We start from the raw sequence: 24,494 nt of genomic DNA on the forward strand, positions 1-24,494 counted from the left end.
GCGGGGCCCGCCCCGGCCGCGCCTTAAAGGGGCCGCGCGCGGCCCACCGCACCCAGACCCCGCCCTCCCCGCCGCGTTCAGGCCCCGCCCTCCCCGCGCGAGGCCCCGCCCCTGAGGGCCGGCCGGCTGAAAGGACGCAGCAGCCAGCGCGGTTCAGGCAGAGAGGGCCCGGGTCGGCAAACGAGCGCCCGGGGGCTGATGGGAGCCCCCCGGGTGGGGGATGGGCGCACACCGGACGCGGACCACACTGCGCATGCTCAGTCCGGGGTCCGACTGCGGCTCGGGCCAGAGGTGCACCCCAGTGCCCCGCGGAGAGACAGGGAGGCCGAGTCTTTCCCTGAAGACCCCATGGAAAAGTACCAGGTGCCGAGCGGTCCCTGGCGAATAGGCGGGGACGACGAGGGGCCGATGGTCAGGCCCGAGCCCAGGACCCGGCCATGTGGCCATTACCCCCAGCTCCTACCGGTTTAACGGTCACAGTCCCTGTGGCCCCCAGGGCTTCCCTGGTGGCTCAGCTGGTCAAGAATCCGCCCCGCAATGCGAGGGACCCCAGCTCGATCGGTGGGTGGGGAAGATCCCCTGGAGGAGGGCTCGGCAATCCACTCCAGTATTCTTGGCTGGAGAATCCCATGGACAGAGGAGCCTGGTGGGCTACCGTCCACGGGGGCTGCAAAGTGCTGGACACGACTGAGCAACTAAGCACAGCACACCTGAAAAGCCGCCCTGCTTCCACGTCTGACCCCAAGGAGCCAAGGCGCCCATGTTAGCCAGTGTTTGCCTCTAGCTCATAGGGGACCTCCTGGGTGTCCCTTGCCCCTCTACACTGGGTTTCCCCCTCTCTAAAATGACGGATGAAATTAAGGCCTCTCCAGTCTGAATATCAATTCAGTTCAGTTCAGTCGGTCAGTCGTGTCTAACTCTTTGCAACCCCATGAATCGCAGCACGCCAGGCCTCCCTGTCCATCACCAACTGCCAGAGTTCACCCAGACTCACGTCCATCGAGTCAGTGATGCCATCCAGCCATCTCATCCTCTGTCGTCCCCTTCTCCTCCTGCCCCCAATCCCTCCCAGCATCAGAGTCTTTTTCCAATGAGTCAACTCTTTGCAGGAGGTGGCCAAAGTACTGGAGTTTCAGCTTTAGCATCATTCCTTCCAAAGAAATCCCAGGGCTGATCTTCAGAATGGACTTGGTTGGATCTCCTTGCAGTCTTGGTTGGATCTCCTTGCAGTCCAAGGGACTCTCAAGAGTCTTCTCCAACACCACCGTTCAAAAGCATCAATGCTTCGGCACTCAGCCTTCTTCACAGTCCAACTCTCACATCCATACATGACCACAGGAAAAACCATAGCCTTGACTAGACGAACTTTTGTTGGCAAAGTAGTGTCTCTGCTTTTGAATATGCTATCTAGGTTGGTCATAACTTTCCTTCCAAGGAGTAAGCGTCTTTTAATTTCATGGCTGCAGTCACCATCTGCAGTGATTTTGGAGCCCAGAAAAATAAAGTCTGACACTGTTTCCACTGTTTCCCCATCTATTTCCCATGAAGTGATGGGACTGGATGCCATGATCTTCATTTTCTGAATGTTGAGCTTTAAACCAACTTTTTCACTCTCCACTTTCACTTTCATCAAGAGGCCTTTTAGTTCCTCTTCACCTTCTGCCATAAGGGTGGTGTCATCTGCATATCTGAGGTTACTGATATTTCTCCCGGCAATCTTGATTCCAGCTTGTGCTTCTTCCAGTCCAGCGTTTCTCATGATGTACTCTGCACATAAGTTAAATAAGCAGGGTAACAATATACAGCCTTGACACACTCCTTTTCCTATTTGGAACCAGTCTGTTGTTCCATGTCCAGTTCTAACTGTTGCTTCCTGACCTGCATATAGGTTTCTCAAGAGGCAGGTCAGGTGGTCTGGTATTCCCATCTCTTTCAGAATTTTCCACAGTTTATTGTGATCCACACAGTCAAAAGCTTTGGCATAGTCAATAAAGCAGAAATAGATGTTTTTCTGGAACTCTCTTGCTTTTTCCATGCTAGAAAACAACCTCATCCTTTTTTCCCCACAGGTCCATGCGCTTCAGCTCCTGCAAACCCTAGAACATTCAGAATTCAACATCTGCAGCCCTCAGGCTCCTAAGACACCCCATCAGTAGTCCCTAGCTGGGGGAGACTGGGCCTTTTTCAGGGCTTGTGAAAATGTTTAGGGCCTAAAAAATTCACAAAAGGAAAGTTGGAAAATAAAGAGAAATGAATGTTTCAGTTCAGTTCAGTCGCTCAGTTGTGTCCAACTCTTTGCAGCCCCATGGACTGCAGCCTGCCAGGCCTGCCTGTCCATCACCAACTCCCGGAGCTTGTTCAGACTCATGTCCATCGAGTCGGTGATGCCATCCAAACAATTCATCCTCTGTCGTCCCCTTCTCCTCCTGCCTTCAATCTTTCCCAGCATCAGGTCAGTTCTTCACATCAGGTGCCCAAAGTATACGAGCTTCAGCTTCAGCATCAGTCCTTCCAATAAATATTCAGGACTGATTTCCTTTAGGATGGACTGGTTGGATCAGCTTGCAGTCCAAGGGACTCTCAAGAGTCTTCTCCAGCACCACAGTTCAAAAGCATCAATTCCGTGCTCAGCTTTCTTTATGGTCCAACTCTCACATCCATACATGACTACTGGAAAAACCATATCTTTGACTAGATGGGTGATTCCCTGTAGCTCAGCTGGTAAAGAATCTTCCTGCAACGGCATGAGACCCCAGTTCGATTCCTGGGTCGGGAAGATCTGCTGGAGAAGCAATGGGCTACCCATTCCAGTGTTCTTGGGCTTCCCTGGTGGCTCAGCTGGTGAAGAAGCCACCTGGAATTCAGGAGATCTGGGTTTGATCCCTGGGTCGGGAAGATCTGCTGGAGAAGAAATGGGCTACCCATTCCAGTGTTCTTGGGCTTCCCTGGTGGCTCAGCTGGTAAAGAATCCACCTGGAATTCAGGAGATCTGGGTTTGATCCCTGGGTCGGGAAGATTGCCTGGAGAAGGGAAAGGCCCCCCACTCCAGTGTTCTGGCCTGGAGAATTCCATGGACGGTATAGTCCATTGGATTGCAAAGAGTCAGACATGACTGAGCCACTTTCACTTTGACTAGATGGACCTTTGTTGGCAAAGTAATGTCTCTGCTTTTTAATATGCTGCCTAGGTTTGTCATAGTTTTTCTTCCAAGGAGCAAGTGTCTTTTAATTTCATGGCTGCAGTCACCATCTGCAGTGATATTGGAGCCCCCCAAAATAAAGTCTCTCACTGTTTCTATTGTTTCCCCATCTGTTTGCCATGAACTGATGGGACGGACGCCATAATCTTAGTTTTCTGAATGTTGAATTTTAAACCAGTTTTTTCACTCTCCTCTTTCACTTTCATCAGGAGGCTCTTTAGTTCCTCTTTGCTTTCTGCCATAAGGGTGGTGTCATCTGCATATCTGAGGTTGTTGATATTTCTCCTGGCAAACTTGATTCCAGCTTGTGCTTCTTCCAGCCCAGCATTTCACATGAAGTACTCTGCGTAGAAGTTAAATAAGCAGGGTGACAATATGCAGCCTTGACGTACTCCTTTCTCAATTTGGTTCTAGTTCATTGTTCCAATCCGGTTCTAACCATTGCTTCTCGACCTGCACACAGGTTTCTCAGGAGGCAGGTCAGGTGGTCTGGTATTCCCGTCTCTTGAGTAATTTTTCAGTTTGTTTTGATCCACACAGTTAAAGGCTTTAGTGTAGTCAATGAAACAGAAGTATATGTTTTTCTGGAATTCTCTGGCTTTTTCGGTGATCTGACGAATGTTAGCAATTTGATCTCTGGTTCCTCTGCCTTTTCTAAATCCAGCTTGAACATCTGAAAGTTCTCAGTTCACATACTGTCAAAGCCTAGCTTGGAGAATTTTGAACATCACTTTGCTAGCATGTGAGATAAGTGCAATTGTGTGGTAGTCTGAACATTCTTTGGCATTACCTGTCTTTGGGATTGGAACGAGAACTGACCTTTTCCAGTCCTGTGGCCACTGCTGAGTTTTCCAAATTTGTTGGCATATTGAGTGCAGCACTTTCACAGCATCATGTTTTAGGATTTGAAATAGCTCAGCTGGAATTCTATCACCTCTACTAGCTTTGTTTGTAGTGATGCTACCTAAGACCCACTTGACTTTGCATTCCAGCATGTCTGGCTCTAGGTGAGTGATCGCACCATCATGGTTATCTGGGTCATGAAGATCTTTTTTCTTTAGTTCTTCTGTGTATTCTTGTCTCCTTAATATCTTCTGCTTCTGTTAGGTCCACACTGTTTCTGTCCTATATTGTGCCCACCTTTGCATGAAATGTCCCCTCAGTATCTCTCACTTTCTTGAAGAGATTTCCAGTCTTTCCCATTCTATTGTTTTCCTTTATTTCCTCGTATTTATCAGTTGGGAAGGCTTTCTTCCCCCTCCTTACTAGTCTTTGGAACTCTGCATTCTGATGGCTGTATCTTTCCTTTTCTCCTTTCCCTTTTGCTTCTCTTCTTTTCGCAGCTATTTGTAAAGCCTCCTCAGACAGCCATTTGAATGTTTCAGTTCAGTTCAGTTCAGTTCAGTCGCTCAATCGTGTCCGACTCTTTGCGACCCCATGAATCACAGCACGCCAGGCCTCCCTGTCCATCACCAACTCCCGGAGTTCACTCAAACTCATGTCCATCGAGTCAGTGATGCCATCCAGCCATCTCATCCTCTGTCGTCCCCTTCTCCTCCTGCCCCCAATCCCTCCCAGCATCAAAGTCTTTGCCAATGAGTCAACTCTTTGCAGGAGGTGGCCAAAGTACTGGAGTTTCAGCTTTAGCATCATTCCTTCCAAAGAACACCCAGGGCTGATCTCCTTCAGAATGGACTGGTTGGATCTCCTTGCAGTCCAAGGGACTCTCAAGAGTCTTCTCCAACACCACAGTTCAAAAGCATCAATGCTTCGGTGCTCAGCCTTCTTCACAGTCCAACTCTCACATCCATACATGACCACAGGAAAAACCATAGCCTTGACTAGACAGACCTTTGTTGGCAAAGTAATGTCTCTGCTTTTGAATATGCTATCTAGGTTGGTCATAACTTTCCTTCCAAGGAGTAAGCGTCTTTTAATTTCATGGCTGCAGTCACCATCTGCAGTGATTTTGGAGCCCAGAAAAATAAAGTCTGACACTGTTTCCACTGTTTCCCCATCTATTTCCCATGAAGTGATAGGACTGGATGCCATGATCTTCGTTTTCTGAATGTTGAGCTTTAAGCCAACTTTTTCACTCTCCTCTTTCACTTTCATCAAGAGGCTCTTTAGTTCTTCACTTTCTGCCATAAGGGTGGTGTCATCTGCATATCTGAGGTTACTGATATTTCTCCCGGCAATCTTGATTCCAGCTTGTGCTTCTTCCAGTCCAGTGTTTCTCATGATGTGCTCTGCATATAAGTTAAATAAGCAGGGTAACAATATACAGCCTTGACGTACTCCTTTTCCTATTTGGAACCAGTCTGTTGTTCCATGTCCAGTTCTAACTGTTGCTTCCTGACCTGTATATAGGTTTCTCAAGAGACAGGTCAGGTGGTCTGATATTCCCATCTCTTTCAGAATTTTCCACAGTTTATTGTGATCCACACAGTCAAAGGCTTTGGCATAGTCAATAAAGCAGAAATAGATGTTTTTCTGGAACTCTCTTGGTTTTTCGATGATCCAGTGGATTTTCGCAATTTGATCTCTGGTTCCTCTGCCTTTTCTAAAACCAGCTTGAACATCTGGAAGTTCACGGGTCACATACTGCTGAAGCCTGGCTTGGAGAATTTTGAGCATTACTTTAGTAGTGTGTGAGATGAGTGCATTTGAATGTTTACCAAATGCATAAGATGTCCACTTTATTAAATGTTAGAGTCAGTCTTTGTAAAAAGATTCGTTAATCTGACTGATTCGTTAAGTTAGGTTTTGCTCACTTTGTGAGAATCCCCTTTTGTGTTGGAGCAACAGGGGTGGGGGTGGTCGGGGGTGGGGAGTGAGCCGGTGGTAAAGCAGACGAGTTTCTGGGTGACCAGAGAATTTTAAAAACAAAGTTACTTTTTTAAGAGGAAAAAAAAAGCCTTGATCTGAGACGCGTGTGCATTTTACTGTTTCATTTGCCTGTTGAGTGCCTGAGTGTAGCCTTCTTACAGGGGTATGAGTTGCTCAGGTCTCCGCCCCGTCACCCTCTCAGCAGGCTTTAGGCTGCGGGTGCTGGGTTACAGAGCCCTAAAACTTCTCTGGACTCTGAGGGTCCACAGACTGAGGGCCCCACCACCTGGACGGACTCCTCTGCCTCCTGCAGCGCCTTTTCCTTCATCCTCTGAGGAATGTGCTCAGGCCACCCAGCCTCGTGCGTCCATGCACCATCTCTGGAGTCAGACTCCCGACTTCCAGTCCAGGCCAGGCCCTCTGAGGTGCTGGTGCTGCACCCTTGGGCAAGGACCCAGCTCCTGGTGCCTCAGTTTCCTCGTCTAAACGAGGACATGAGAAACAGTGCCAACTGTGTGGGCGGCTGTGAAGCGCTTGGCACATCCAGGCTCACATGGAGCCACGGCTTATGATTGCACCAATTATGCAGCAGTTACTTTCTTGTTTGGTGGCCCAGTTTGGAGGTGGCTGCTGGAAGCTGGGACCCTAAGGGGCTACAGCGAGTGAAGAAACCCTCTGCCCCAGGGAGGTGCCGGCTCTCGGACGCCTGGCTGGTCCTAACCACAGATTGGAGAAGGGGCCTGGGGTGGTGGACGGAGCTCCAGAATCGGCCCCTGAGAGACGGGCTCAGGTTCTGCCTTTGCGGGCCTCCTCAGCCTTCTGGGTCATTGCCTTCTTTGCCAGCCCACGAAGAACGTTAGGAAGACCGGAACAGACCCTGGAGGTGGGCACACTTTGGGAAGTGCAAAGACGGGTACGTTTTCCTGAAAGCTTCTCTTTTGCTGGCAGATTTTGGAGTGGCTGAATCCTGGGGCTTTGGGGGTGAACCTCGTGGTAGAGGAGACAAAAACCAAAGTAAAACGCGTGATAAAGCAGGTAAGAGGCCGTGCCTAAGGCACTCCAGTGGGGCCAGCGCCCCAGACACACACGGACCTCCCCCACCCTAGAGGAAGGCTTCCTCATACGACAGCCGGGTTCCTGTCTGCCAGCAGTCCTGGAGGCAATCCAGGGGTGGCCAGGGGCTGCGGGGGGAGCCGTGGGGGTGGTATGAGGCTCCTTGGGGTTCCCTGGAGACTGAACTCTTCCACCTTGATGGGGAAGGAATGCTCATGTTTATTCCAGCAGCAACCATCACCACACTCCCCATTTACGTGGGCATGGTGCCAGGCATCCTTGTCATCTTATTTAACCGCCCACCAACTCAACAAAGTGGGACCGATGACCCCTTATCCTTAGCCAAGGATAAGGAGCTGGTTGGCATCACCGACTCAATGGACATTGAGTAAGCTCCGGGAGTTGGCGATGGACAGGGAGGCCCAGCGTGCTACAGCCCATGGGGTCGCAAAGAGTCGGACATGACTGAGCGACTGAGCTGAACTGAACTGAAGGAGGCTGGCTGGGGAGTAGGGGCAGGGACTTGCCCAAGGTCACACAAGTTTAAGGGCAGGTCACCAACCCTGGGCCCTTCCCCTACCTCCTCATCAGGGCTGGCACGGCAGGGTGGAGTGCGCACTGCAGGGGGTTGTGTAGTGTGCACCTTGGCATGTCCAAGCCCAGGTGGTCTGGAAGAGTGGAGGGTCTAGGCCAGAGCTTGGCTGCGGGCTGCTGCCAACGCCCTTCGGCTCTGCCAGGCCTCCTGTCTCTGCAGCAGTTCCCCTGAGGCAGGCAGGCAGGCCGGGAATGCGTACAAGCCTCCTGCTCCTTTGTGGGCTGGCTTCCAGGACTGACCCCCCAGCTATCCACTCAGGACAAGCGCTAAAATTTTCTTGATTTTTCACTCTATAAGCAACTCTGATGGGGCTTCCCTGGTGACTCAGTGGTAAAGAATCCACCTTTACAGAGACTCGAGTTCAATCCCTGAGTTGGGAAGATCCCCTGGGGGAGGAAATGGCAACCCACTCCAGTATTCTTTCCTGGGAAATCCCATGGACAGAGGAGCCTGGCGGGCTCCATGGGGTCTATAGGGTCACAAACAACTTAGTGACCAAACAACAATAAGCAACCCTGATAAACAATCTTAGTTAATTTTTTTTTTTTTGAGGATCCATGGTCTCCTTGGGACAAATTCCTAGAGGTGGGATTTCCAGGTCAAAAAGAGGTGATAATTTTAAAGCTCTCAGTATGTTTTTGGCCAAAATGACTTAAGCACGAGCCCCTGAGCAGAAGAAAGGGACGCACAGGGCGCCTGTTTCAGGGTCTTCACACGGGTCTGAGAACCACTCTCCAACTGCAGTTTCACCTGTGGTCAGCTGATTACAGGAGTTCTCCACTGGTAAATCTTACGAGCGGAAGTTCTGGGTGAGGATCTGGTAAGATGTGGGGACAGCGTGCACCCACAGTTGCTGCCACCAGAGATGGTGCAGAGTCGAAGCTGGTGCTGCTCTGCCCAGCACCTGCCTCTCTCTGCACACGTTCCCCAGCAGCCACGTCCAGCACCGGGGACAACCCTCCCGGCCCAAGTGAGAAATGCAGGATAAGGCTGACACTTTGCCAAGCTCCTTGGCTCTAGGGGCGACACACTGTTTTCCTCCCGGCTTTCGAGATGGTCTGAAAATGGTTAATGATGCTTTGAAGTTTATGTTATGCTGTCCTAAACTTATCCTTGCAATAGGAGCAAAGATGATCTCACTGCTTAAAGTATTTCTGGATCCATCCCTTAGAACCTCTCCAGGCCCATCTGGTGCTGTGTGGTGGGTTACGAATGACAGGAGCTTGGCACCCCTGGTGAATGATGCTGGTGGTGGTGGCAGTGACGATGGTAGTGACTGGGATTTTGATGCTGGTGGTGGTGATGGCAGTGGTGGCAGTCTTGATAGGGGTGTTCACTGCGTGTAGACTGACCGAGCTCTCTTGTGCTGCTCTAGGTGGAGTGCATTGATGAGCATCAGGCCAATGAGTCCCTGGAGGAGGTAACTCTCTGGGGGATCACCTCTCCAGAGGGTGTGATGGAGGACGCACAGAGCCTGTTCTGTACCCGCCTGTGGAGTGAAGAGTGGGGGCTGCTGGGGGCTTGGAGAGTCAGGACCAGCTCTTGGCCGGTGCTGTGGAGCCAGATCCCCCATGTCACGAAGGGAGTCTGTGCCCCAAACATTTATTTCTAAATCCAGGTGCCGACAACTTAGAATATACATTCTCAGAGAAGATTACCTTTAAATGTTGGCTGGGTCCCTAGGCTGTCCTACCAATAACCATCTTTTAAAGGATCTTTTTCTTTAATTATGAAAGTATCAGTTACAACAGAAAATTTGGAAAATAGAGAATGTTTAACAAAGAACACGTAAATTCGTTTACATTCCTTAGATCTGCCTGTCGGCACTGACGGTAACGTCCTGGTTTATAGTAAGAGCAGAAACAGCTGCGTATGCTTCAGTTTGCTGGGCAAAGGCTCTGAGTTGTTTTCTCTGCTCTTCTTGGATTTTACACGAAGCTAAATGTCTCCCCTTCCATCTAGTGGCCACCCGTTTCTCTTCTTTCTGGAATCACCAGCTTTTGAGCTTTACCAGCAGCTGGTCCATCCACAATGTGTCTGAGGCACAGTGGTGGGCCCAGGCCACATTCACGGAAGGAAGAAGTGGGGGGCCATCCCGTACCCCACCAAGCATCACAGCCCCCCTGCCCAACTCCCTCCCACATCCTGCTAGGCCACTGCCTTTCACACCCAACCCGCCATCATGAGCAGCTGTCCATCTGGCTCCAAGTTGCTAAGGGAGCCACTTCTGCCGCCTCACTGCGATCGTTCTCAAAGCACTTGGAGCTGAGGGCAGGGCCTGGGACCTCTAGTGCCCACAGCCAGGAGGCCAGGGGGCCAGGGGGCCAGGGCACAGTAGTACCCTCCTCCCTTCGGCCACACCCGCTCCTCCAGACATCCCGGACTCTGCTTGTTTCCGGCGGGCCAGGCATTCTGCCGGCATCGGCTCACCTGGTCCTCCTGACACCCCACAAGGCAGATAACATGGGTACTGCTCTTTCCAGATGGGGCTGGGCGGCTCAGAGAGGTTGAGGAGCCTGTCCCCAGTCACACAGCACAGCCAGCACATCCTGGAGACAGGACTTACCCCGGGCCATCTTGCTCCTAACCTCCGGCCGCCCACCCTCCCGGGACCCCGCCCCTGCCCTGGGCGGAGGAGCTGGCTGAGATGCAGTCCTCCCCACACTTCCACCTCGTCTGCCCTTGTTCACAGCTGATGCCGCTGCTGAAGCTTCAGCACGCCCACATCTCCATCTACCAGGAGCTCTTCATCATGTGGGACAGTGAGGTGGGTCAGAGCCGGTCCCGTGGACTCGGCGGGCACAGAGGGCCCCCCACCCCGCCGATTGTAACCCTGTGAGCGCCAATGGCAGGACCTCTGCGAGGCGCCCCCTGGCTCTGCACCCTCCGGGCCATGCGGGGCTTCTAGGCAGCATCTTACCTGGGACCCTACAGCCTCTGCGTGGGGCTCATTATCCCACTTTCCAGGAGAAGGCTGGGAGAAACCAGCTGGCAACAACGCAGTGTCTCTCAAGTCTGGGCCTGGCAGCCCCTAAGCCCTGCGCTGGGTCCCGGTGGCCATCTGACTCCTCGTCTTTCCAGGGACCCCGAGGCCTGCCTGCTGGTTACTCCAGATGGGGTTGAGCCAGGGGCTGCTGGGTCCCATCAGGCTAGGCCCCTCAGAAGGAGGAGTGGGTCTCAGCTGAGCCCTAAGGGATGAAGGTGCCAGGGCCGCAGGCGCCGTGGCCTGCGTGTGCTGTGGTGGACTCATGCACCTTTAAGAAAAGCCCAAGTGGGGCAGGAGCGGGGAGCCACTCGGGATGGGCCGTGTCCACCCCCTGGGGGACGAGGGCAGTGCTGCCGTAGCCACCGCCGGTGCTGGCCCGGGGGAGGAAGGTCCTGGAGCGCTGATGGCCCAGGAGGTCCCCGGCCTGGGCTGCTGGGGGCCTGAACTTGGCACCTGGCTAAGGGGTCTGGGCAGGACCCGGCTAAGGGGCTGTGTCCCCAGCAGATCTCCTCTCTGTTCCTCTGCCTGGTGATGGAGTACCACAAGGAAAGCTTCCAGAATGTCATTGAGAAGAACAGGGCGGCAAAGACAGCCATAGACTCCGAGGTAAGACAGACTGTCGGGGATGCCAGGGCTGGGGCCCACCTGGACCTTGTGAGGCCCCACAGCGGGGGCAGAGGGGCACCGGCAGAGCGGGGGGCAAGCACCACTGGAGCCCAGGCTCATTTCTTCTGACGCTTATGAATGAAGGTATTTGCCTACCGTAATGTACACAGGAGAAGGCGATGGCACCCACTCCAGTGCTCTTGCCTGGAAAATCCCATGGGCAGAGGAGCCTGGTGGGCTGCAGTCCATGGGGTCGCTAGGAGTCGGACACGACTGAGCGAATTCACTTTCACTTTTCACTTTCATGCGTTGGAGAAGGAAATGGCAACCCACTCCAGTGTTCTTGCCTGGAGAGTCCCAGGGACAGGCGAGCCTGGTGGGCTGCCGTCTATGGGGTCGCACAGAGTCGGACATGACTGAAGTGACTTAGCAGTAGCAGCAGTAATTCGCACAGATCTTAAGTGTAGAGCGGGCTGAGTTTTGCATGGGTGGACACTCCGTCCCCGCCTCACATGAGGTCAGAGTGCTCCTGGCCCTCCAGATGCCCCCAGCTGGTGCCCAGGGCCCGACTGCCGCCTCCGGAGATCCTCTGCCTGTCCCTGAAGTTCCCACAGATGGGCTCGGACAGCATGACATTCGCCTGTGTCTGGTTTCTCCTGTTTGTCCTGGTGCTTAGATTCACTCACCTGTGAGGGTGTCAGGTGACTCACGCCTGACTCACACCAGGTGATGCTTCTGAAGTGTGGTGCTGAAGGCTCTTGAGAGAGCCTTGGAGATCAAACCAGTCAATCCTTAGGGAAATCAGTCCCGAATATCTATTGGAAGGACTGACACTGAAACTGAAGCTCCAATACTTTGGCCGCCTGATGCAAAGAACTGACCTGATGCTGGGAAAGATTGGAGGCAGGAGGAAAAGGGGATGACAGAGGATGAGATGGCTGGATGGCATCACCAACTCGATGGACATTGAGTTTGCATAAACTCCAGGAGTTAGTGATGGACAAGGAGGCCTGGCATGCTGCAGTCCATGGGGTCGCAAAGAGTCGGACACGAATGAGCGACTGAACTGAATTGAGTGTGTCATGAGAGCACGCCTGTCCACGGCCAGGCGCGGCTCCATCGGATGGCCACATCTCCATCGCACACCTGGTCCAGGGCTGTGAGCACCTGCATTGCTTCCAGCTTGGGGCTGTTGCGAGCGAGGGCCGCCACGAACACTGCAGGGCATGTGTCTGATGGACCGAAATATCCGTTTCCTGGGGGAGTCCCTCAGCGTGGAGTTGCCGGGTCACAGAGTGGCTGCGTGTGCTGCTGTGGCCAGCGTCCCCAGTCTCCGGGATGGCTAGTCGACTTGGTGTTGACCCTCAAGTTGTGGCCCTTGGGCTCTGCATCCCGGCCCACCCTGCTCCATGTCAGTCTTCTTCTTTTTAGTGTCTCTTCACAGGGCTGCACAGGGTCTTAGTAGCGGCTGGTGGGATCTTCGGTCTTCGCCGGGGCTCGCGGGATCTTCGGTCCTCGCCGGGGCACGCGGGATCTTCGGTCCTCGCCGGGGCACGCGGGATCTTCGGTCCTCGCCGGGGCACGCGCAATCTCTAGCTGTGCCGTGTGAACTCTCGCTTGTGGTCTATGGGAGCTCATTTCCGACCAGGGATCAAACCCATGCCCCCGGCATTGGGTGCCCAGAGTCCTAACCACAGGACGCCAGGGAAATCCCAGACTTGTTAGTTTCAATTAAGAATCACGTTTCAGCCTTACTGACTTTGAGCGTGGTCAGTGAGCACTTTGTGGCCATTTGGATGTCTTCTTTGGTGTCTGTTCAGGCCCTGGCCCGTTTAAACATGGGGCCGTCCGTCTTACTGATCCATACAAACGGACAAATGGTGTCTGTATCCTGGACACGGTGCCCAAGTGTCTCCTAGTCTGCGGCCGCCGGCTCACTTTCTTTGTTGTCACGAGCTGCGGTTCATCAGTGTTTCTCTGGTTGGTGCCTTCTGAGCCTTTGGGGCAGCTGTTCTTGGCCCAGGATTAGGATAATATTTTGCTCCATTGTCCTCAGACTGGATCTATCTCGTTTTCACATTTAAGGCCTGTGACCCACACCACATGACATTTGCTCTGGACACACCTCTGTTCTGTGGGCCTCTGGGAACTGTCTCCCTGCTGATGGTGGGTGAGTGGTGGTGGGGTGTTCCAAGGGGCACCCGGCTCCTCTCCCAAGGTGGGCCTCGAGACAGGCTCAGAGTGGGTTTCAAACTTTCTGTTTGTAGAACCCTGTCAAACACAGGATGTTCTCAGAACCCCAGTAAGGAGATCAGAGGCACTCTACTCAGGGGCCTGGGGTCAGGAAGTCCGAGGTCCTGCCCCTCAGCCCCTCTCGGGCACCCTGGGTGGGGTCCAGGATCTCAAGAACACGGTGTGAAAACCACTGCCCTAGAAACCACATGGATCTTGTTGCTGACACAAACTGCTTCCAGAATGTTTTCAGGGCTCTTTGCACACTAATGACCTGGACATGGAAGTCCCAAGTGAGAGCTGAACACTCAGCATCTATGGTACCTCGAGGGGTGGGGTGCAGGTAGAGCTGGAACCCAGGGACAAGAGCTTGGGGATGGAACCCAGGGCCTTGCAACTGACGAGGTCTTGCTGTCCTGAAAGCCCCCACGCAGCCCTCAGCAGAAGCTCCCGCGCTGGCTCTGAGCTGCTGGCCACTGGCTTCAGGCCCATCTCGACCCACAGGGTGGGAACAGGCCATGACCTCACGGGCTGCACTGAGCAGCCCCCGAACTGCCTGTGAAGGGCGGGCACTTCCTGGCCCCCCATCCCGGCATCTCTTTCTCCCCAGTGGCTGCAGAACATGCTAGGCCAGGTGCTGGACGCACTGGATTTCCTGCACCACTTGGACGTCATCCACAGGTGAGCGGGTGGCCGGGCAGGCCCATGGGAGGGAGGGGCAGCCGGACGAGGGTGGGCCCTGCTCCTCCCGGAGCACCTCCCAGACTCAGAGGGAGTGCCACCCCCTCTGCGACCCTCCCCAGGCACACAAGGGGCGGGAGGTTCTCAAGTGCAAGGCAAGCAGCAGATGGCAGCACCCGTGGGCTCCGGGCCCTCCCAGGCCGAGCTTTCGACCCTGGGAGTCGCAGCGGCAGTGCAGCTGCACGCTCTAGTCACCATTGGAAGGACCCGCCTGTGGGTGAAGGAGAGAAAACCATGTGAACCAATACAGGCAGGGAGCGCTTGCGATCCTGTTAAAGTCACGGATGGGAAGCCAGGCCCCAAACAAGCTCTCGGCTGAGCTCTAGAAGGCTGCCAGTGGAGGGACCGCGGGTGGATCGCCCGTTTCCCTGCTCGTAGTCGCCCCATTTTCCCCATTTGAAGTGACTGAGTGTACTTACACTTACGAGAAGTGGTCCCAAAAGGCGTTTACTGAGGCGGGGGGGAGAAGGGGTGGGGGCCCTAGGTGTGGAGGGAGTGGAGGGTTTGCAGATGTGGCCCCGCCGGGCAGCGGGTGGAAGGGCGCGCCTCTCGGTTGCAGGAACCTCAAGCCCTCCAACATCGCCCTCGTCAGCAACGCCCACTGCAAACTGCAGGACCTGAGCTCCAACACGCTCATGACCGACAAGGCCAAGTGGAACGTCCGGGCGGAGGAAGGTGGCTGGCCACCCCGGCCGGGGGCAGCGGTGGCTGGGAGCAGTGGGGGCCGTCCCCTCGAGGGGGGTCCAAGGGCAGGGGCCGCTCTAGCAGCTGGAACAGGGCAACAGCAAACCTCCCCTTGCTCAGAAGGTCCCCAGAGACCGCCCCCCCACCCCAGACTTCTGTGGACTCCACAGAGACCCCCTTGCCTGGGCTGTAACCGAGCAGGGTGCAACCACAGGGGGGTGGTGCACACGCAGGGTCCAGAAGACACTCAGAAAATGCTCCCCTTCACGGAGGGGGAGGGAGGTCTCCAAAGGAAGGAAGGGGAGGGAAGCGCGGGGAGGGCTGGTGGACGCCGGGCACTAGCTTGGGTTGTGTTTATTTATATGTGGCCGTGCGGGGTCTTCATCGCTGCACAGGCTTCCTCTAGTTCCAGACGGGGGTGCTGCTCTCTAGATGCGGTGCGCCGGCTTCTCACTGCGGGGGCTTCTCTTGTTGTGGAGCATGGGCTCTAGGCACACGGGCTTCAGCTGTTGTGGCCTGCGGGCCCTGGAGCACGCAGGCTTCACGAGCTGCAACTCGCAGGCTCCGGAACTCAGGCTCCGTAGCTGTGGTACCCAGGCGTGGTTGCTCTGCAGCCTGTGGGGTCTTCCCGGACCAGAAATTGAACCGGTATCCCCTGCACTGGCAGGCGAGTTCTTATCCACTGCACCACCAGGGAAGCCCCTCGGGTTGGATTTCTTTACTGAGCCTCAGAGTAACCCAGGAGATGGTAGAGGTGAGGAGTCAGAGAGACGTTTCCATCCTCTGAAAAGACCACAGGGCAAAGGGAGCTGGGCTTCAAGCCTAACAGCCATCAGGGCGGTGAGAGGAGAGGGCGGCTCTCCATGGGAGAACGGCAGAGTCCTGGGCTGGCAGGTGCTGGTGGCATACTGCCCATGGTGGACGGGTGAATTGGTGGGTGGGTGGATGGACATGCAGACAAGTGGACAGGTGGATGGACGGGTGGGTGGGCGGGCAGGTGCGTGGATGGGCTGGTCTGCTGGCAGTGTAAATGGCAGGGGTCCTTGGAGCCCCCCTTTGTCTGGGCAGTGGGGGTCCAGAAAGGCAGGGGTGCCCAAGGTGGGTCAGGCCCTGAGCCAGACGGGGACCCCGTTTGGGCTTCCAGTTGAGAAACTGGAAAGGGACCTAGAGCTTTGCCTCGAGGTCCTGACATGCAGAGGCGATGGTGAGTGAGCGCACGGTCTCAGCCTTCCTGGAGACGCCCCGTCCGAACGTTCCGGCAGCCACCGTGGGACTCAGGGGCGCACACAGCCAGCCTGGTGGGCCCCAGCCTCGCGGGCCAGGATCTTACTGGCCTGGGGCCTCAGACAGCGTGTCTCTCCCTCCCCCGAGGAGAGTGACCAAGGGCCCATTTTCAAGCTGCTTGCTTCCCTGAGGAGCACAGGACTTACGTATGGCCCGCTTCGCTCCTGCCAACAGACCCCCTCCAGAAGTCCTGGATGGCGCCCGAAGCCCTCAGCTTCTCCTTCAGCCGGAAATCTGACATCTGGTCCCTGGGGTGCATCGTCTTGGACATGGCCAGCTGCTCCTTCCTGGACGTGAGGGCCTCCCGCCCGCCCCCGCCCCTCAGCCCCCGGGAGCCCACCTTGGCCCTGAGAGGGGCACACGCCCCCATGGCATCCTCCCGCAGCGGGTGTGCCTGTGTGAAGCCCCCTGTGCTCCACCCCACTGGGCCCTCGTGTGGGGGTGATGCTGGTAACACGCCGACCTGGCCCTCACAGCAGCCCCTCGGGGACGAGATCTGCCGAGTTCAGGTGCGCTACCCGGCCCACCATGGGGTCCCAGCCATGGAGGGAGGTTGTCCCCACTCCCTCAGGCCAGTGAGATGGCCACTGGCTCTTCTCCAAACCTGTATTTCTTCTTTGGACCAGAACTCCGGGGCACAGGTGGCCTCCATGCCTTCCTGACAGCGGCCGCCACTGCAGCTCCCTCTGCCTGGGGTCAGGCCGCCTCCCTCCCGCAGGGAGAGTATACACGGTCCTCTCTCCTCCTAGACGCTGGAAGCCATGCACCTGCGCAAGTCCATTCGGAGCTCCCCCGCCAGCCTGAGCGGCGTCCTGCGGACCATGGAGGAGAAGAAGGTCCCCGACGCGAAAACCTTCCAGGCCCTCTTGCCTCTGATGCTCCAGGCCGACCCCGCAGAGCGAGTCACTGTCAGGTGAGCTCAGGTTCCGGGGTCCCATCTCACTCTTGTCTGCCACCGTCTTCCCCTCTCAATCTCTCAGCGGCCACTTGGGGTTTCAATGCCACAAAGTGCTCCATCCACGGACAATGGCTCCTCTGAGCTGGGCCGTCCCAAGCTGCGGCCGCGTCTCTGAGCCCTGGCCCGACAGGGGCCACGGCCCTGGGCGCAGGAGCGTGTTTGAATTCTAAGGTATTTTAAAGTCAGAAGAACAACACGATCCATTCTGCGTTCTGTTCACCTTTACTGCAACACAGCCGGGAATTCTTTTTTTTTTTCAGTCTACATTATGGAGGGAGGGGTCCACGCGGGTGCGAGCGCTGGGTCCCTCCTGGACGGGACGTGCCGGGGCGCCTGCTGTGAGAGGTGCTTGAGAAGTGGGCACCCACAGAAGGTGGGGGCCACGCGGCTGCCGGCAAGTGGGGCGCGGGCACAGGCGGCGGCTCTCTGCCCCTCCCCAGGGACGTGATTCACTTCACCTTCATGCGCAGCAACTTCCGGTCCTCCAGCCTCGCCCTGGTTCTGCGCCGGCAGGTGGTGCCCGAGTTCATCATTGACATGCTGCTCGAGAGCAACGTGGCCAGCATCTTCGGTGACCGTGGGGGCCCCAGAGGCCAGCGCAGGGGGGCCCCGTGGCCTCTTTATAAAGCTGGGGGTCCCTGGACTGCTCCTCCCGTGCGGCCGGTGGGCTTGCCCCTCATCCTTCCCAAGCATGCCCTGCTCAGTAGACCCCTCCACCTGCGCCGGCCGGGGCCACACCTCTGCTCTTGGGTGGACGTTGGGTCTGGAGGTCACCTTCAGTTCAGGCCTGGCTCCGCCCTCCCACCCCGCTGCCCCTGGTGTGGGTGGGCCCTTCACTCCCTTCTCCCCTTCAGCGGCCCCCTGCCTGGGCTACAAGGGACTCCCTCCCACCCACCTGCCCCCAGTGGGCCACCGCTGCCTCCCTTTGTGGGCAAGGGGCACCCCCTGGGTCCTTGCGGCCCAGTCTCCCCATCTCTTGGTCATGGGCTTTGGAGGCAGACAGCTGGGTCCAGTTGAAGCCCATCACCCGCTAACTGAGTGGCCTCGAGGGAGTCACCTGAGTTGAACCCCCTGGGTGGGCGCTGAGGCTGACCTTGGACTTTGGCCCGGTGGCTCTGCCCAGGAGGTGGGGATAAGGGCATGGCCTCACGCCTGGTCACGTGTGTCTGTGTGGTGGGGGGCTCACAGATGGGCCCTGAGCTGAGACCTCCCCACCCTGCCCTGTCCTCTGCAGAGGTCATGCAGAACTTCTCCAGCCGCCCTGAAGTCCAGCACAGGGCCCTGAAGAGGCTCCTGAGGATGCCTGAAGACCAGCTGGGTAGAGCCCCCGGCCCCAGCTCCACTCCGCCCCTGCGCGCTTCCTGGGGAGCCCTACCTGCTCCAGCGCTCCTCGCTGGACTCCTGTGAGGCCTGATCCGTCAGCATGCGCGGCCCCACTGCCTGCTGGGAGCAGGAGCCTGGACTTCTCTTACTGAGCCGAGGGTGGCGGGTGGTGGATGGCTCGGGGTCAGAACCATCTCCTGTGGCCTCATTCCACCTGCTTTTCCTGGATGCTACACAGACACCCCACCTCTCCACCGTCCCTCTGGTCAGGCATCTGAGTGGCTGCTGATTTCCCAGGGTCATAACCGAGTTCACATGGACCACCTCGGGGCGTTTGTGAGCTCCGTCCGCTTCTGCATAGTAAGACCCCAAATGTGCAGGTCTGAGTACTTGATGTTTTCACAGACGCTGCTCACTGCCTGCGCAGACGCACCAACCTACTCACCTCTCAAGAGTGCATCTCCGTTGAGTGTTAATACTAATACCGTTAATTCTACCAAAAGATGGGTTTTGGAAGATCTGCACTCAACCTGTCTCACCAGCCTGAATATTACATGCATGCACCCATCCACCCACCATCGGTCCCTTCCATCCGCTGTCCATTTGTCCATCATCCATCCATCCACCCACCATCCATCTCCTCCACTCAGTGTCCATCATCCAGTATCCCCCTCCATCCACCCACCACCTGTCCCCTCCGTCCACTGTCCATCCTCCTCCTCCATCCACCCACCGTCCATTTGTCCATCGTCCATCCTTCCATAGCAGGCTGTCCCAGTGGCTGGACTGCACAGATCACACAGGCCAAACCCTAGCCCCCTCATGAGGCCGCGGAGACCTCCCCTTGGCCATTTCCCTTTCCTTCTCCCTCCCCGCGATCCCATGGAGCTCGGCTGTGGCCAGGACAGAGTCCATGGGCAAAGAGAGTCTGCTCCCAGGGAAGGCGAGGGCGGTGCCGGGTCCCTTCCGAAGGGGGCCTTGGTGGCCACCCCAGCCTCAGGCACCTTGTCTGGAGATGGGCCGGCCACGACTCGGCCTCCTTGGCGCCAGCAGCTCTGACCTTGTCACTCTCACCACAGGGACACAGGCTGGGAGAGGGGACGGCAGTGGGAAGAGGCACAGCTGGGCCTGGACCCTGCCGCCACGGCCTGCTCCCCTCCCCGTGCTCGGCACAGGTCCCGGGCCGCCAAACCGACAGTCTAAGGGGCCCGCAGACGTCCCCTCTGAGGGCAGCCGCAGCCAAGGGCACCTGCGCTCTGGAGTCACACCAGCTGGGTTCTTCTGTCAGCGGAGGGTTGACCTTGTAGAGCCGTTGGGATAGGAAGCCGGCTACAGTAGACCAGTGGCAGGCACTCCGCATACCTGACGAATGCTGTCTGGCCACCCAGGGCCCACGTGCGATGCCCCCAACTCCCGGCGGGGCTGGTCCCTGGTCTGGTCCACACCCCTCCCCCCACCTGCTCCTGTCCACCCACTCAGGTCTGCCGTGGCCAGAGGAGCTGGTGGACGTGTTGCTCACCGTCATGAAGCAGCACCAGAGGATCCTGGACATACAGCTGTGTGCCTGCGCCCTGCTGCTGCGCACCCTGGGCCAAGGTGGCTTCCCCGGCCCCCCACACCCACCCTGGGCCCGGGTGGGCTCCCCCTACCCCCCGACGCCCACCCTGGGCCCGGGTGGGCTCCCTCTACCCCCTGACACCCACCCTGGGCCCGGGTGGGCTCCCCCTACCCTCCGACGCCCACCCTGGGCCCGGGTGAGCTCCCCCTACCCCCTGACACCCACCCTGGGCCCGAGTGGGCTCCCTGCCCCCCTCACCAGGTCTGGCCTTGGTGTCTGGACCCTTTGGGCGTTCTGCCAGCCAACCTCACCCCAGGATGACGGCACGGTGTGGCCAGGAGACTGGGGCAGCACCCGGGGCCTGCCTGTGACCTGCTCTGGGGCCCTGGGCCAGCTCCTCCCTGCTCTGGCTGGTCTCCAGGCACGAGAGGAGGAGCTGGACTCGGGGTGTGACCACCCGCCCCCCGCAAGCAGGCTGGGCGGGGTCCTAGACATGGGCTTCCAGGGGGGTCAGCTGAGGGGGTAAGCGAGAGGCTGGAGCCAACGGTCTGGGCTCCTCCTGGAGTCTTTAAACAAAGCTTTAAATACCTGGTTTTTAAACTGGAATTATTTCACTACTTTTCTGAACTTTATTATTTAGGTTGAATTCCCATGCAACGCTTTACATGTCCACTGTGATTAACGTCTACCCTGGCGTGGGCTCCCAGGCCCGCCCAGCAGGGCCCCCAGCCCCGTGGTCCTTGACTCGGTCACACAAGCACTTGTGGGGACCCGCTCTGTGCCCCGTCCTCAGCGTCCTCCCTGCAATCACGGAGGCCCCCTCCCCGAAGCCCTCAGCCTGGGGTAAACCCTCCTCTCCCGTGGCCCACACAGCACTGGCCCAGGACCCGGCGGCCACAGTAGCGGACACCGGCACCATCGCCGCTGTGCTGCTGAGCATCCTGCAGAGCCACCCCGCGGAGGAGCAGCTCCTGGCCATGGTCTACAGCCTGCTTACCATCGTGGCCAGCCAAGGTGGGTGCCGCCTGGGCCGTCCTCGGGCGCTGGGCACAGAGCGGGCGGCACCCAGCCCCTCCACAGGGGCACAGACACCGCCTCTGGCTGTCCTGCGCCCACATGCGTCCCTCTGCCTACAGGCATGGGCCCTGCCAGGCGGCGACATCACTGTGGGCTTCAGGTTCCTGCCCTTGCTCCCCCTCCGGCCCCTCCGCCCCACCTCACAATGGCCACCAGCAAGTCCTGGCCGAGGGGCGGCGTGGGGGAGAGGGTCACCCCCTAGGGCCTTACCCAAGTTGACTCCCGTCTGATTACTCACCTCTGCAAAGGGAAGCTGGGGCGCCAGAGAGCCCAGGCCCTCACCTGGAGCCCGCCCGCACTAACGGGCCCACCACAGTCCACTGACCTCATGGCGGGGACTGAAAAGGGCTGCCATGCGCCTTCATGCTGGGATGACAGGCATAAGTCAGGGCCACTTGGCAATGTCCGCTTACCACCCGAGACAAAACACCTTGGAAGAGAAGCCCTGGAGGCTGGTCCCAGCCCAGTGACAGGACGCGAGATGCTGGGATGGTGGCCCAGGGGATGGACCAAGAGCACCCCTTTGTTTCTGAGCCCCATGCTGGGCAGAGGCTGGCTCAGAACACACTCTAGTGACTAAGCATGCGTGAGATCGTGGTGTCCGAGGTCAGGAGAGGAGGGAGGGGCCCCAGGGAAGGCCTCCTGAGGAGGGGCTCTCTGTGGCCTCACTCCAGGGCCCACCCACAGGACTGGCCACAGATGAGCTGCAGAGGGCCCGGCTGTTTGAGGACATCCTGAAGCGCCTGGACAGCCTCCCCAGGAGCAGGGACATCTGTATCCACGGCCTGAGCCTGCTCTGGGCCCTGCTGGTGGATGGTGAGTGGGCCCGAGGTTGGTACCCCTCCCCGCTGCTCCCTGACCACCCGAGAGCTGGGAGAAGGGAAGGGGCAGACCCTGACCCTAGGCCCCCCACCCGCCCACCCCAGGAGGCCCTCTGCTCGCACACATCAGAGGCTTCCCTGGTCTCACAGGTTGGCTCTAGCACTGGGCGACCTCTCTTGACTTTTGATTCAGAAAGGGGGACCCCCGCCGGCCAAATGGCTTCCTCTCCAGGTCCCACTGGGCCCTCCAGCACCTGGACAGTCATTTTCCCAAGGAGAAGAGGTCTCCCAGCCTTGGAGGGCCCTGAGCACAGCTGGGTGCAAGATACCCCAAGCCTCCCCTTGGGGTCTGATGCCTGCCCAGACTTGCTTAGCAGGCTGGAATCGGCCCTCCCATTTCCCCATCTCGGAGGACAGCGGACCTGGAACCCCAAAGCTCCTGCTATCCCTGTGGCAGGTGGGGCCAGGGGCCATGCACACAGAAGACACTTCTCCCCTCGCCAGGAAGTGGGCGACCCCTCCTTCTCACCCCATCCCGTTGCAGCTATCATTGTGAACAAGGCCCCCTTGGAGAGAGCCCCGGCTCTCGTCACCGAGATACTGGTCACGTTCCCCAGGGACGCGGAGGTGGCTGAAGCTGGCTGTGCGGTTCTGTGGCTGCTGTCCTTGCTGGGTGAGCAGCTGGGGGCCCAGGGCTGGAGAGCTGGCCGGGCCCTGGACACAGGCGTGCTGGCCCCTCCACAGGCTGCATCCGGGAGCAGGAGTGTGCGGAGGTGGTGGACCTGCTCCTGCAGAGCGTACGGCTGTACCAGGACCGAGTCCTGCTGGTGAACAACGCCTACCGCGGGCTGGCCAGCCTCGCCAAGGTGTCCGGTGAGCCTGGACCCAACGGGGCTGCCACTCTGAGGCGGGGGCGGGGCGGGCTTCCCAGTGAAGCCTGCTGGTGGCCCACAGACCAAAATCACACACACACTCAAAGCAGGGAAAAGAAACACCCGTAGTCCCAGCACGCAGGCGTCCTCTGCACCCAGTCACACTCGCTGGTGTGACCCTGTATCATGACCACCTCCCCTGCCCAAGCACACTTGGTGTGAGCAGAGGTGCTCCTCCAGTTGTGGCTGTGAAGTCAGCACAGCAGACTGGGTCTGAACCCCACCGCCATGGGAACCCTGGCTGCGCCCGACTCAGGACCACAGCCCTCTAGACTCTAGAGATGCTTGGGGCCTGGAGTCTGGCCAAGGCTGCCACCAGCGTCAGGGTGGTTCAGCCTGTGACGTCTGGTCCGCTTGGATGCGCAGGCTAGATGGGGTGACCCTCGCTCCTGGAACAGCTCTGGAGTGGGGCAGGATCGCCCCTTTCTGATGCAGATAACCTAAGCTGCAGGCCTGCCCCCACTCCGTCTGGGATCCCAGCAAACCGGGCGGGGACAGGGCCTGGAGCCCTGAGAGCAAAAGGCTCGTGGCTCAGCGCACAGGAGCTGGGTCGTCAGAACCCAGTGAGCCACACCCGAGTCAGAGTCTGGGTTAGGGTTAGAGGATCTATTGACACCTTGGGGTGTCCACCTCCCCCGGGACTCCAGGGGACCTGATGACACATGGCATCAGGAGCCGGGTCTAACCTGCCCTGATGGGCCTTCTCACGTGGGGGCGCTCCCTCGCCCCTCCGGCCTGGGAGACTGCTGGGGTGGAGAGACAGGTGCCCTCTGCCGGAAAACACCCCCAAGGTGCGCAGTGGTCAAGGCCTGACTGCTGTGGTTCCCGAGGCCACTGTGGTGTCCTCAGCCGGCTGAGGCTTGCTGCCCACAGCACTCTGGGCTCTCGACAACCCCACAAACTCAGTATGGCCGTTCCCCATCTCCTGGGGGACCCTGAGGCCCACCCATCAGGGAACGACCCCCCCCCACCCCCGCCCAGAGCTGGCCGCCCTGCAGGTGGTGCTGCCCAGGGAGAGCGGCAGCGGCCTGGACCTCATCCAGGAGACGTACCAGCTGCACCGTGATGACCCAGAGGTGGTGGAGAGCGTGTGCCTGCTGCTGGCCCACTTGGGCACCTACAGTGAGGACCCCGGCTCGTGGCCGCCACCGACTGGGGGTGGGCGGGAACGCGCTGGGCCAGGACTGTGCTCCTGAGTCCCTGGGATTCTCACTGAGCCCTGAAGGGTGGGGGCCCAGCCCTCTCGCGCCGGCCTCAGGACCATCCTCTGCCTGCAGAGGAGATCCTGTCTGAGCTGGCGTCCAGCGGCATCCAGCCCCTGGTTGCGGAGATCCATGGTCGCTTCACCTCCAGCCTGGTGAGCGCCGGTGGGCACTCCCTGCTTCATCGCACGGCCCCACCAGGGCTGTGGGACACCCCACGGGGCAGGGGCAGCGCCCAGACACAGTCCAGGACAGCCAACCCTCTTCTCCTTGCAGGAGCTCGTTTCTTACACAGCCAGCGTGCTCCACAGACTGGAGGCGGCCGCCCAGCCCAGCTCCAAGGGCAGCCTGTAGATGCACCCTGGGGCCGCCCGGCCCTCCTCTCCCCCTCGACTTGTACCTGAAGGGGCGCCC

At 58.0% G+C, this 24,494-nt stretch overlaps 1 protein-coding gene across 5 annotated transcripts; it reads left to right on the top strand.

The window, feature by feature from the left end:
- The first annotated feature begins 131 nt into the window (after positions 1-131).
- STKLD1 (serine/threonine kinase like domain containing 1) lies at positions 132-24,491 on the top strand. Of its 5 annotated transcripts, XM_070799620.1 has the most exons (19): positions 132-363; positions 6,977-7,063; positions 9,052-9,096; positions 10,369-10,443; positions 11,167-11,268; positions 14,111-14,181; positions 14,801-14,916; positions 16,384-16,502; positions 16,959-17,122; positions 17,608-17,738; positions 18,402-18,485; positions 19,970-20,086; positions 20,922-21,062; positions 21,813-21,956; positions 22,491-22,619; positions 22,691-22,819; positions 23,860-24,000; positions 24,156-24,235; positions 24,357-24,491. In XM_070799620.1, the coding sequence occupies exons 1-19, from the start codon at positions 199-201 to the stop codon at positions 24,432-24,434; spliced, it is 2,118 nt and encodes a 705-aa protein (XP_070655721.1). In that variant the 5' UTR covers positions 132-198; the 3' UTR covers positions 24,435-24,491. The 5 variants fall into 5 exon arrangements, 4 of the variants coding, with proteins under 4 accessions (XP_070655721.1, XP_070655718.1, XP_070655719.1 ...); XR_011569511.1 differs by lacking the exon at positions 24,357-24,491 and having other exon boundaries at positions 23,877-24,000; XM_070799617.1 differs by having other exon boundaries at positions 24,156-24,484.
- Positions 24,492-24,494: the final 3 nt, after the last annotated feature.

Source organism: Bos indicus, chromosome 11, assembly GCF_029378745.1.
Source record: "Bos indicus isolate NIAB-ARS_2022 breed Sahiwal x Tharparkar chromosome 11, NIAB-ARS_B.indTharparkar_mat_pri_1.0, whole genome shotgun sequence".
NCBI lineage: Eukaryota > Metazoa > Chordata > Mammalia > Artiodactyla > Bovidae > Bos > Bos indicus.